Genomic DNA, 12,652 nt, shown 5'->3' with positions numbered 1-12,652 from the left:
CTTTCCGACAATCTTAGACATTGTACGTTTTGAATATTTAAGGCCAAAAATCTTTTGAGTTCCTCGTGAATCATTTATGTCTATGTGAGCTCTCTTTGTCTTAATAATGATGTGATTGTGTGGGAAGAAAAAAAAAGTAAAAACAAATTTTCCCAGTAGCAATAAGAAAATCAGCTCATGCATGCGAGACAATTAGAGCGACGCAAACATTCCCACCACAAATCATAATCCAAGTTTTTCCTTGCAGGGAATTCGGATAACACAAGCGGGAGTCTTTTGGTCTTGTCTAACAAACATCCATCATCCCCGGATACGTTTGCTGTAAATCTCCCGGGGATGACACGGAATTCTCCAAGCTGCTTGAAGGGGTGAGTTGTTGAGCGTTTCACGCCGCCGCCAAAAGCGTCCCCTCTTGTCACTTGGAGGACGCAAAAGAGGCGAATGCTTCTTCTATTGTGGGAACATCAGGCACATGCTTGCTACTTTTAACCTTGTGGCTTGTTAGATTTGCAAGTGTTAAATGTGCAACGAGATACAGCCCGCCTCAACCCCACTTGGCCTCTTTCCCGCATTTCCTCCAAGATTGCAAGCTCCAGTTCATGAACCGAAAGATATTTGTATAATAATCCCCCAGCATCCTTCCCACACAGCCGTCTGTCACATGTATGCAGCAAGCAGTTATTATACCTAATTACTAGTCTTCGGCGGTAGACCAAAGTTTGCTCTTGCAACGATGCGTGTTCCCATGCTCGCCGCTGTGGAACAAGTGGGAGGGGGGGTCGGTGGGCGCGAGCCACACCAATAGATGGTTTCCTTTTGAGGGTGGAGGGCAAGATCAGACCTCCCACATCAGAGCCCCGAGTTAACATTCCCGCTTGAGTTCAAAAGTTTCATCTTCAAAATATAGTCAGTGGTGGAAAATATGGTAGAACCACAATACCAAAAAAAAAGGCAGCAACGGGAAAACACACAACAAAATTCTTCATGGCGTATTGTCCGAGTCAGCAAAAGAGTGAACACATGAATCGTGTTGGAGGGAAATAAAAAAAAACCACCAAAGTCCAGATGTTTCTCAGTGGTTATGCACTTTTATTTCTTTTTTGACATTTCGGACCCCCAATACTGGGTTAGTTAAATATCAGGATCAGATCATAATCCCTGAGACGTCATTATTGGGAATGAACTGTTCCGACCGCTCCAGATGCTGGAGAATAAAATGTAGAAGGACAAAAAAAAAAAAAAGCAGACGTAAACAACCGCGTTACATTCGAAAACATTGCTGTACAAAATGGCCGCCAACAAAGGCGCAGTATACAATACTGCGGTCGTCATGTACAGCGTAACCCAATATGGGTCGACTCCATGCAGAGATGCTGACGTCGCTCAGGTTAGGTCGTTGCCTCGCAAAACTCGGCAAGCAATCCGATGTGACCAACAATCATGTTTTTTTGTGCAAGAGTACACATGATTTTTTTTGCTTCGAGTCTTATGAGGCGAGCGTCTTTCCGAGAGCGAACATCAGCTCATTTGAAATTCAGCTGTGCAATTTTTAAACAATTCTAAATTATTTAAAGAAAAGAAAAAGCCAGAACAAAAACTCTCCCGTTCATTATTTCCCCTCCCGACTGTAACGCATGCAAGGAGTGTATTTATAAATTACGTACAAATGAAGAGAAGAGATTTTGCAGGCATTTTGTTAGTTTGGACACAAATCTGAACTCATTCCAGGATGTCTTTTTTTTTTCTTCTTTTTTTTTTTAAAGGTCAAAGTGCTTCATCCTGGTGAGGTCCAGATAAGGCCAGTCAACACTGTTCACGTAAAAGTACAACAAAATCTTCACATGAGAGCGTTTGTCCGGAGTCAAAATGCTTTTAAAAGCGCACATTAAAATAGAAAAGTAATCAAATATGGCGTAAAGCTTGGAAAAAAAGGGGCGTGGCAATATGAAATACATTCTATGAGAATTGCAAGATACATTTACAAGCAACACACAAAAAGCGCAACTGATTGCCTGCAAACCTTTAAAAAAAAAAAAAATCGAAACCCGCTCCAAATGGCGGTAGTCCCGTAAGCGGCGGGCCGCACAGCAGCCCACTTACACGCCAAAACCCGCCGTAGCGCTCGCTGGAAGAACCCAGCGGCGACGCGGTCTTGACACTGACAAAAGAACGCTGGTCCTCGCCCGCCTTTCAGATACCGAGGCGGGGCGCAGGACGAGGATGAGGGAGGAGCGGTCGTCCTAGAAGGCAACCTGGGGCGGACACCACGGGGTATCCGGGTACACCAGGCAGTGCACCGACTTGAACCTGCGACGAGAAAGCAGATCCGCCTTCAGAATCTTTTCTAATCCTAAATCGTATGTGTTGTTTAAAGTAGAAAAACAATTGGCTCTCACCTGGATGGATCCTCCTCTACAGAGAAAGCTCCTTTCAAATTGATGATATTGCTCTTGTTTTCAAACATCCCGTAGCTGAGAGTGATCTGAGGGTGAGATGAAGGGAGACAAATAGTTTCAACTATCGTCCAAAAACCTTTGAGCATTTCTTTTTAACAATTCAAGGTATTTTTAGTTGTGTGATAACGCAGTCTGAACACTAGGGGGAGCTAAGTAAAAGGAGCACATCAATAAGAGACAAAGAAGAACGCTGACAGAAGCAAAGTGGTATCGGTTGTGTTGTATCGTTGCATTTTTATCAACATTTTTTGCAGCGGTGGCTATCCCCAAATGTAAGCTACATTTTTTTTGACATTTTTGTCCTTACCTGTTTATGGAGCTCTGATCTGGACACTTGTTGCAGGTTCTCCAGGTGAGAGTGGAACAAGTTGCTGCGTATGAGGGGCACACCCAGCACCGACTCGATGATGTAGCCCACGGTGCAGTCGTCGGGCAGGCGGATCTTCTCTGCCGTGTTCATAAAATGGCCGCCGCTGGAGAGACGCCAAACGTGGGTAAGACACGGATTTGTATATTTTTTTTATGGTGGGAATGTAAATTTGTCTTACCTGGCCCACGGGCTCATCTTGAGTGCCAGACCGCGGCTCACACAGAAGCCGGCCCCCCCAGTAGCGAACCAAAAGTTGACCGGTTTCTGTAACGAGACAAAGAAACGTCATGGGCATGATTTAAAAACAAAATTATAATTTAAAAAGAAAAGTGGTGGCCTACCCACCATCTTATTATCGCCCAGTCTCTCCGTGGCCTCAATAGGCCTGTCCAGGCTTGGCTTTCCAATGTACACGTCTTGTGTGTGCTGGTACTGAGCGAGCTGCTTGAGCAGAGCGCGAACGTTCACGTAGTTGTCGTCGTCCACGTGACAGAACCACCTGAGTGTCGAACACATGGTGAGACCCCCTGTGACTGAACACGTGTGTGTGATGTGTGTGTCAATCACTCACTTCTTCCCCGACTCAATGAACTTGTCGTATTCCACGGCCATCTTACACGACAAGGCCTGTCGGCTGTGAGCGGCCGAGCAGTTGGTGTTGATGGCGTGACTCCCTGCGGCCAAACATAAATAACAGTTATGACATGCAGTCCCTCAATAGCGCCCCCCCCCCCCCTCTTGTGCAACATGCAAAATATCCCCCGTTGGAATGTCTTACCAATTTTCCTTTTGAGGTCTTCGTCCTCACCGTCTGTAAAGATGTATGTCTGCAGACAAACAAGAAAATACTCATTAGAATTAGCGATTGTATGCATTCAAAGGCCACAAAATAGATACTGTGCTGTTTAATACATATTTTTGTAATCTCTTTGTAAACATTTTAGACAACTGTGGTGGTGCATGTATCTCCAATGTTATGCCCCCCCATAATAGCTTTTGCGTCTTCTCCTTTATCACAAGTGCAGTGATTAGCATCATTCAGCGACACTTTAAAACAGCCAGCCGCTCTCATAAAGGCCCTTTTGTGCTGCTTTCCACTCACTCCATGGTAACCGCACAGCCGCCCCCGGAGCATCCCGGATGACGGAACATGAAAGGTGGAGGCGGACCAATCCGAGCGCCCCGCCATCCATCCCTATTGGCTATCTCATTCATGCGTTCACCCATCGCAAGCCAAGTGTTAGCTCATATATGAAAAAAAAAAACGGTTGTGTGGCGGCAGGTGGTGGCCAACAGTAGAGGTGTTTACTTTTCAGGTGAGCCGGCACCTGCCGAGCGGCACGCCGCCGTTTTCTGGCGCCACGTGCCTCTGCACGCCCTTTTCGAGGTGTGTGAGTCGCATATTGTTGCTGGAATGTGTTGATGCATCTATTGATTCATTTTCAATTGTACTTGTGGGATGTATCGAGTTCTCGAAGGCAGCCGATACCTGTCACGGATACTTAAGCCACCGCCTTTTACTATCAGGACTGTTTTTTAAAAAAATATATGTATGTTGATAATAATGCTTAGATTGCATTATTGCATCCGAGCCTTGACCCCCTTTCTGCGGCCTTCTCCCGGGACAATGAGAGACGTCTGGCGTTGTTTGTGCGGCAAACTCGCTAAGCCGCACCGCCATGAGACTTTATTTGTTCAGTCACACAGAGCAGACGGCCGGATGACGGCGCCGCCATAGGCGAGCTCATGGCAGGTGGCGAGGCCGGAAAGCGGGGGGTTGGGATCCCAGTGTTGATTAGTCAATCAAAAACTATGCGTCCATTCACCCCCCTCCGCCCCTCCCCTTCTGCTGAGAAGAGAACAATGCTGTGAGTTTTCATGCCGGGTAAAAGTCTCCACTGGGTAAATCCTCAACATGTTTGCCTGAATTTGCATACAGCTGCGGGAGTTAACTCCGCACGCCCCCCCTCGCCCCACTGTCTTTGTTTTGAAACTGACAAGGAGACGCGCCGTTACTTTCACTGCATGCAAATCAAGTGTGTGTGAAACGGAGATAAGAGAGGAAGGTTCGAGAGAGGGGGTGTTGCTTGAAACCACAGGAAGGCTCGGGGTGCACGCCCCCCCTCCCTGTCTGAATTGAACGCGCGTGGTGCCTGCATGGCTGCCTCCAGCTCCACAGGAAGGAAATGCACCAGCGGGCACTCTTCCCTCTATTCACCACCACCCGCCCCTCATGTACCCCTGACTCGATTGTACAAACTTACGCAATCGTTCTTGGAAAAAAAAAAGTCACACTCTCCCTTTTATCGAGGTCCACCCATTTCCACTTTAAGTACCCATTGTTGCCTTACTATTATCATTGTACATTGTTATATTGTTCTTTATCAGGCTGAGAACCATATCTGGTGAGCACAATTGGGTTATAATGAAAAAAGAAATAAAATATTTGGTTGAACATGAAACAATTTTTTTTTTAAATAATATGATTGTGCTATATAGGCTGAGAATGTTTTGAAAATATGTAAAAATGTAGCTAAAGATTTCAGAATATTTTTGTAAGACTTAATTTTTTTTTTAAATGACATAAATGAGTATTTAAAGCTGACAGTTTTACATTCACGTTTTAAATTAAAAACAAATATTTTTTATTGAAAACCATAAAAGGATTCAAGCTTTTAAAACATGAATGCATTTATACCCCGTATAGTATTTTTTAATACTCTTCAAAAATAGTGATTTTTAAAAATTTCTTCAAGACATAATAGTATAATTTAAAACATTGAAAATTCAAAATGGACAAAAAAGGAGGATGAGCATTGTAAAATATTGTCGAACACTTCTGGGCTAATAAAAGCTCATTAGGGCTTGTTGCATGTGATGCTAACCAGTTGCACTTTGCCCCCGACTGACTGCCAGATGACAAGACCAGGCGCCATTGTGTCGGAAGACAATGTACATGCAAGTAAAGGCCCAAGACATCCCACTCTGGGGGTAAGAACAGAAATAAACACCCGGCAGCATTAAAGAAGCACAGATGCCATGGCGACGCCGCAGATGTTCACCAGCTGAGCGTGAGAACAAGCGGCGGCGGCCATATGCAAGCGGTGGGAACCGGGAGCATCATATGGCCGCCATTAGGGGGACGTCCTTTGTTCTGACCACCTGGTGCACCCCCCCAACAATGGAAACTCCCTCTTGCATTGTGGCCGCGGCACTTGCCAGCTGCCTTCCAGGACAGCTTTGACTCTTGTCGCTGAGATCATTAGCAACAATTAGGACACTGGAGATGGCGCAGTCAGAGCCCAGACCTAAAATCAAATGGAAATCTGTGGAGTTACTCAAAAAGGGGGGGGACTGTGAGCCAACGTGACACTCCTGTCTGCAGGATGTAATCACTTTGACCGAGCATCTTTGTGCAGCCGCATTTTCACACACTTGCCTAGATGGAAACCCCTTTTGTCCCCCGAGCATCCCCTCGAAGACGAAGCCCCCCGTCCCTTCGTTCAAGCTTGACCCAGACTCGGGCTCTCTCTGACGTTCCCATGGAAAGAGCGAGGGCAGATGAGGCGCTGGGAAGCTTTTCTTCAGCCCCCACCTCCGTCTCCCAAAAAGACCAGCTTTGTTCCTACGAAAGAGGAGGGGACAAGGCGCTTGGAGAGTCGGCGCTTGCCGCGGAGCCATCCATTGCAATCGCTGGGGGCATTCACAAGGGACACCTCAAAAAGAGGAGGCATAATAGAGAGAGTGCAGGGGGGGGGGGCGCATAGGGGGAGTCCGCTTGCTTGAAAGTGCTCGCTTCGTTCTCAGGCACATCACTTAGAAGAGGATAAAAAGTGACATATGAAGGATGGGGGGGGGGGCTACTTCATTGTCACTTGTGAGAGCCCTAAAAAAATATTAGTAGCCATCTTTCATTGGGTAACAACAAACCAAGCAAGGCAGAAAATCCCCAAAACAATTACATGTTCTCTAACGTGCAGCCATCCCCTAATTTGCTGGAAATGATTCACTTAACTCATTATTAAAGTTCACGTATGTACCTGTTGCATATTCCTAGAAATCCAAGTGTCCAGAAGCAGGTTGAGTCTGGACTGGTGGAACTTTTTGGTGGTCTTCACCGCGATGAACAGGTCATCGGGTCTGATGTCCTCGGCAGGCGGGGATGTCGCGTCGCCGGCGGAGGCTGAGGAGCCTGCAGCGGGCTTCTGCACCTCCCTGCGACCGCGGCTCAACTTGCCGAAATATACCGAGAATCCCTTCTGGCCGCCGCCTTCCGCCACCGCCGACGCGTCCCTTCCTTCAATCCCGGGTAGCGACAGAGTGTCCCCCTGGCCGGTGCGCTCCGCGACCACTTGGGCTCCGTGATGCCGCACGGCGACCAACAGCATCAGCAGGCAGAGAACCGCCGCGGTGCTAACGCAGACGGCCGTCTTCTTCCCGTTGTTCTTCAACATGGTAAAAATTAAAACGTAACACTAAAGCAGCCGACCTCTAACGCAAAGTCCATATGGGAACGTTTTTAGAAATTAAAATAAAAGAGTAGTAAGAGGTCCGACACCGCACATTTCTGACGCGCGACTGGCGACGACGTCACGAGGGGGAATTTATAAGGTGCCCCTGTGGCCACGCCCACTGGGATGTCCTTGACAGCAGCGAGATTTAAATACATAGTTGGTGTTCTTAAACGTTTCTGGTCGAGAGACAAAGATGACGAGTACATAACAAATCTGTTTTTGTAAAGAGTATGAAGTACAGATACGTGAAAAATCTACTTAAGTACAGTAACAAATTATTTTGATACCAATTAAACATAACTACCTTGTGTATGGAAATTGCAAAATCATTTTTAAATCAAATTTAGTTTTTGAGGGAAAAAAAGGATAAAGCCAAAACTAAGATTTGAATACCAAACCTCAGAAACGTGACGCAGATGATCAAACCACTACACCACCATCAATCTCAAATCCTCCATGTTGTTTTTTCATTTTCCATTTAGGCTCATTTGACTGTGAGCTGTGTCTGGCCTGAAGAAATAGCCTCCATTGTTCTCCGTTGACTAAAAAAAGGAACTGGGAGCAGTTGGTTGTTCTTGTGCACTTGTTGGCTTTCACCAGTGATGCTGACCAAAGGAGCAACAAGCAGCTGCTCGGAACCTCGGCAACGCAGAGCGACGCTTCGTGATGAAGGTTTTTTTTTTACCCCCTTTGCAGGTGTTGAATGGCGGGACACGCGGGACATAACTTAGAAGTGGTCTTTGTGCTCCTGACAAGCTCTTTTGTCCTCATTTGTACACGCGAAGGCATCCAAAAGGGACGGCAAGAAACTGAGCGGAGGGGGTCGTCTGTGTGGCCTTCATTCTCCTGTCCTCCAAAGGCCTCTTTGTGCGGCGCTCGCAGGCCCTTGGTCCCACCTCGCGGTCTGTTCAGATTTTTTTTTTTGCACCCGGTGGCTTGTTAAAGCGAAAAGTAGCCACCGCTTCCTCTGTCGTGGAAAAACAAACCCGCAACTTGTCTCCCACGTCCAAACACATGCTCACTTCCTCCCGCTTGTCAGCCGCAAAAAAAACCCACCACAGTCAGGGAGGGGCGGGGGCGAGGGGCATCTCGGAAGACTCGGTCGGATGTTTAAATTGAAACCCTGCTATTTGGAGTTCTTGCTTTCACAAAGCTGATTGCATCCGATGCACATTGACAAGGCAAATAATCAGTGCGGCTTGTCTGCTCTGTGATCAGCCCGACATTGCTGCCAGCAGCCTTTCGGAAAACTGATCAGACTCCTAATTAGGTACACACGCAAAGCCAAAAGTGTTCCATTCCTTTTCTGTTCTATTTATTTGAAACGAGCCATTTTGCTTTCCTTGTGGTCAGGTGAACACAGACAGGTATTAAGGCGGACTGGACTCCCTTGGGGTGTTGGATTAGCCGCCAGACAGGAGCCACTTGATGGGAATTTTCCCTCCGATGCGCCCCCCCCCCCCAAACCCCTTGAGGTCCGTGTGGCGATATTCCCCTCCGATGCCACTGTATATCCCACAGAGATCAATGACAGATGGCGCCGCAGTTTCAAGGTCATCCATCTGCGATCGCCCGCATCTGTTGCTACTTAGCGCCGTTGCCAACCGACTAAGATGAATTGCGCGCTGCTTCAATTTCACAGCCTAACAGATTTCTATTTTTTTTTCCACGACTCCAGTGAATCTCACTTTTAGTGTCCGCGTTGTTTAGCGAGCGCGTGCGCGGTAAAGGTCAAGGGTGATATACGGCAAGATGAGAGGCCAGACAAAACGAGGGAGCCGGCCGGGGCAATGAAAAGCAGATGTGCCTAGAGGGACACTTCAATTACTTTATTAGCATGCGAAAACAGTGAGGGGCCATCTTGTAAACGCTGCCTAATGGCCGAGGGCACACTGCTAATCTGTTAGACACGCGGGGTCGAATGTTCCAGTAGGCTTTTCCCCCCCCCTTGATTTCTAGCTTCAGGTTCATGCTAGCTGAGCATTATTATCTTTATCCCATTGTACAGGTGTACTTAATGAAATGTCCTGGGAGTGTTGTATATTTTCCCACCATCATTGTCTCCTCCTTCCCAGACGATCCAACCTGGTCCCTCCCCTCCATTTTCGTCACCGGGATTAATTCCTGCCTTTGGATCAGCTCCCAACGGGAGCTCCAGCAGAGCAGCGGTTTATCCCATGTGGTAGGTCCAGCCGAGTTGATCTTCTCATATTAAATGGATTAGCGAAAGCTATTGTTCTAATGGCATACAGAATCTGGATTTAGAATGTTATGCGTTTTTTTTTTAAGTGTAACAGCAAAAGCTGAGGATAAATCCTCTAATTGTGCCCGTGTTTCCTTGACTGACCTCGGCGAAGATCAGCCGAGCTCACGTTAGTAGCCGTGGGAAAGCGTAGCAGTGACACCGCTAACCAGCTTTTCTGATTTCCCGTGGGAGACGACAACGATAGGATTTAGCCAGGCTACACGGACAAATGTAACGGGACACCTTCAGGAAGTGAAAATGGACAAAACTGTAATAAGAGGCCTCCAGTTTCCACAGTTCTGGGTCAATGAGCTAGCATTAGCAATGGTGCTAGTATTAGGCCTTACGCTGAGATGTTTGTCAAGAACAGAACTGTCTAACGGCCACGAAGCTTCTAAGCTTCCATGTTTCTGGAAACAAATGCCAACGTGATGTCACATGACCAAGCGGAGCCTTACAGTTAATTCCTGAGCATTGAGTGCCCCCCCTCAAGATGGAGGCTGCACTCACGCTCGGGCCCTTTTCCCACAACCTCCAGGCACCTCGGAGGAAGTCGCCCAAGCGTGACGGCGCTCTTTGATTAAAAGGCAGAATGTCCGAGGTTGTCCCGGAGAGTGCGGCATTAGCAAAAACACATGCTCCCCTTTCAGGCAGGAACAATGGCGGCCATTGTGAGCAGCGCAGCAAGTGTCTGTTTGGATTTAAACGGAGGGATCTCAACGGCGGCGCCGAGACAATAACCAGGGTGGGGCGTGCGTGAGCGAGGGGACAGCGGCGGGGACATTTACGAGATAAGAGGCGGGACAGGACAGGACAACCGCCGGTGTAAAGAAATGAGAGGAAATACATCACGAGCTGCTAAGTGATCTAGCGGCTTTAATTGATGTAACAGGTTCTGTTTGCTCGAACGCAGATGTCACAATAAGCGCTTAAATGGATGATTCTACGGATTTTTGGATTTATGCACATAATAGCATTATGGTCTGTATAGATAGCATGGAATCCCACACTTGCCGCATTCCCACTGTCTTTCTGACTCTGTATGGCAGTTGCTTTGTCTTTCTGTCTCTGAGCTTTCTCAATTTCTCAAGAACTCACCCGTTACATCCTCAGGCTATTCTTTGCCATAATTACCATTCTGGAAAAAGTCTGTCCTTACGTAATACGAAGGGAAGAATAATCAGCAACGTTAGCGGCGGGAAACGTGCGGAAGCTGATTAGACTGTGACTGAACTCGTTTTAAGTTTTCCAAGAGCGATGATGAAGGAGGTGTGCTGGCCTTCCTCCATTCTTCCCATTATCCCACTCACTCTTTTCCATTGGAATTTGGAAGGAGTGGGGGGCCCTTGGTGCTCTTTCTGGACTCAATGAAAGCATCCCCGTTGCCTCACACAGAGACAACAGATGTGTTAAACGCTTCCCCCACCACCAAGAGACGAGAACAAGAAAGAGCTAAAGTGGAAGCTTAATGAAGAGACAGCTTTATGTAAATGCTGTGCTAACAGGTGCAAATTCTCGCTGAGGCAAATTCTTCTGTGTTTGCGAAACAAATAAATCACACTAAACTGTTAACAATTTACAAATTAGGTAGTAAAACAAACCGACGTCAGCAAAATGATGACAATGCGCATTCCCCATTGTGCTAGGCTAGCTAACTAAAGAAACACTAGCATGGAAATGCAGTATTTCCACTTTTTGTTAATGCTAGCTGAGATTAACCACAGCTAGCAAATAATAAATATCTCTTAACATCTTTAATCTTCATCTAGCTTCCACTTTTTGTTAATGCTAATGCTAGCAAATAATAAATATCTCTTAACATCTTTAATCTTCATCTAGCTTCCACTTTTTGTTAATGCTAATGCTAGCAAATAATAAATATCTCTTAACTTCTTTAATCTTCATTTATCTTGCTATTTATCCTGCTTGGCATCTTAATAAGCAAAAGTTAAGTAAACACATTTGAGCCAGGGATTTTCAACATATTTTGCTATTTTTTCTTTCTCTCTCAATGAAGGATGGAGTTGAAATGCAACTTCTGCTCCCAAGCGGGCCACTGAAGGAGGAGCAGCAAAGGTCTCGTCTTGATCCCTGGAGCCCAAACAATTGGATCTCGGCGCGGATAGCCCCAAGCCAAAGCCATCTGCCATAGAAAGGAGAAAGAGAGTCCCATTGTGGGGTCAGCTATTGTGGAATGCCAGCGCGGATTGATGAAGGCTTGGCCGATTCCTTTAAAACGGAGACGACACGGCAGGGGAGGGGAACCCCCTCCCGTTCTGTCCCCACATGACCACGAGACAAGCTGGTAGAATACCTCGCACGACATTCCTGTATGAATCGTCCTGACCTCTGACTCTCAGCAGGTGTTTGTGGTGCTGTCCACTGAGCTCTTCTTCTTTTTAGAGGGGGGAGGGGGTGTCAGACAGGGCAGATGTTGCGCGCAAAATCTCCCTGAGGGGAAAGTGTGCCGCCACCGTGGGAAGAGGTCAGGGCAAAAGGGGACGTCCCTGATGACATAGCGCTGGTTGCCACGGCGACAGGCAGCATCACCAAGCCGCCTAATAAGAGATTCTTCAGTCTCTCCCTTGGCTTTGATGATTGGTACTTTTTCGATATAGCGCATTTTGACCTCAGAACTAAAACGTTTTGGAGGCCCATCAGGGTACCCTGGGGTACTTTTGAGTTTGGTGTGTACAAGATCAGATCCTCTGGTTTTATTAGACCATAACGACTCTACCACCTTCCAAATAAACGTGGGAAATGCTGTAGTTCTTAATCCTAGGGAAATGTTAAGACATTATTAGGACGCTTGGGAACTGCTTTAACTTATGACTACCCCCCCCGTCCAAGAAAACCATAATTTCTTTCCTTTTAATTCTTTTTTTTCTTGCTTATCAGCCAAAATGCCTGTTTATCTGCATTCATCTAGTGAGAAAACAGTCACATTGTGAGGTTTGTCCAGGATGGCCTAGGGAGACTTGTTTTGAGAGGCTCCAAACACAATAGCACCCAGTCTTTTTTTGTTGTGAAAGCCTCATTGTCCTTCCCTCTGAGGGTTCTTGGATCA

At 46.8% G+C, this 12,652-nt stretch overlaps 1 protein-coding gene across 1 annotated transcript; it reads right to left on the bottom strand.

Annotated features, from left to right (window-relative positions):
* Positions 1-1,068: 1,068 nt before the first annotated feature.
* On the bottom strand, positions 1,069-7,418 carry lfng (LFNG O-fucosylpeptide 3-beta-N-acetylglucosaminyltransferase). Its single transcript, XM_037257019.1, has 8 exons — positions 6,867-7,418; positions 3,605-3,653; positions 3,398-3,500; positions 3,172-3,325; positions 3,005-3,090; positions 2,764-2,929; positions 2,397-2,482; positions 1,069-2,307 (listed from the first exon to the last, which is right to left on the bottom strand). Exons 1-8 carry the CDS (start codon positions 7,278-7,280, stop codon positions 2,241-2,243), a joined length of 1,125 nt encoding a protein of 374 aa, XP_037112914.1. The 5' UTR covers positions 7,281-7,418; the 3' UTR covers positions 1,069-2,240.
* Between the last annotated feature and the right edge of the window lie 5,234 nt (positions 7,419-12,652).

The sequence above is a fragment of the Syngnathus acus genome, chromosome 8 (assembly GCF_901709675.1).
Source record: "Syngnathus acus chromosome 8, fSynAcu1.2, whole genome shotgun sequence".
In the NCBI taxonomy this organism is placed as follows: domain Eukaryota; kingdom Metazoa; phylum Chordata; class Actinopteri; order Syngnathiformes; family Syngnathidae; genus Syngnathus; species Syngnathus acus.
The sequence above is the reverse complement of the archived record's forward strand: the minus strand, read 5'-3'. Positions and strand labels throughout refer to the sequence as shown.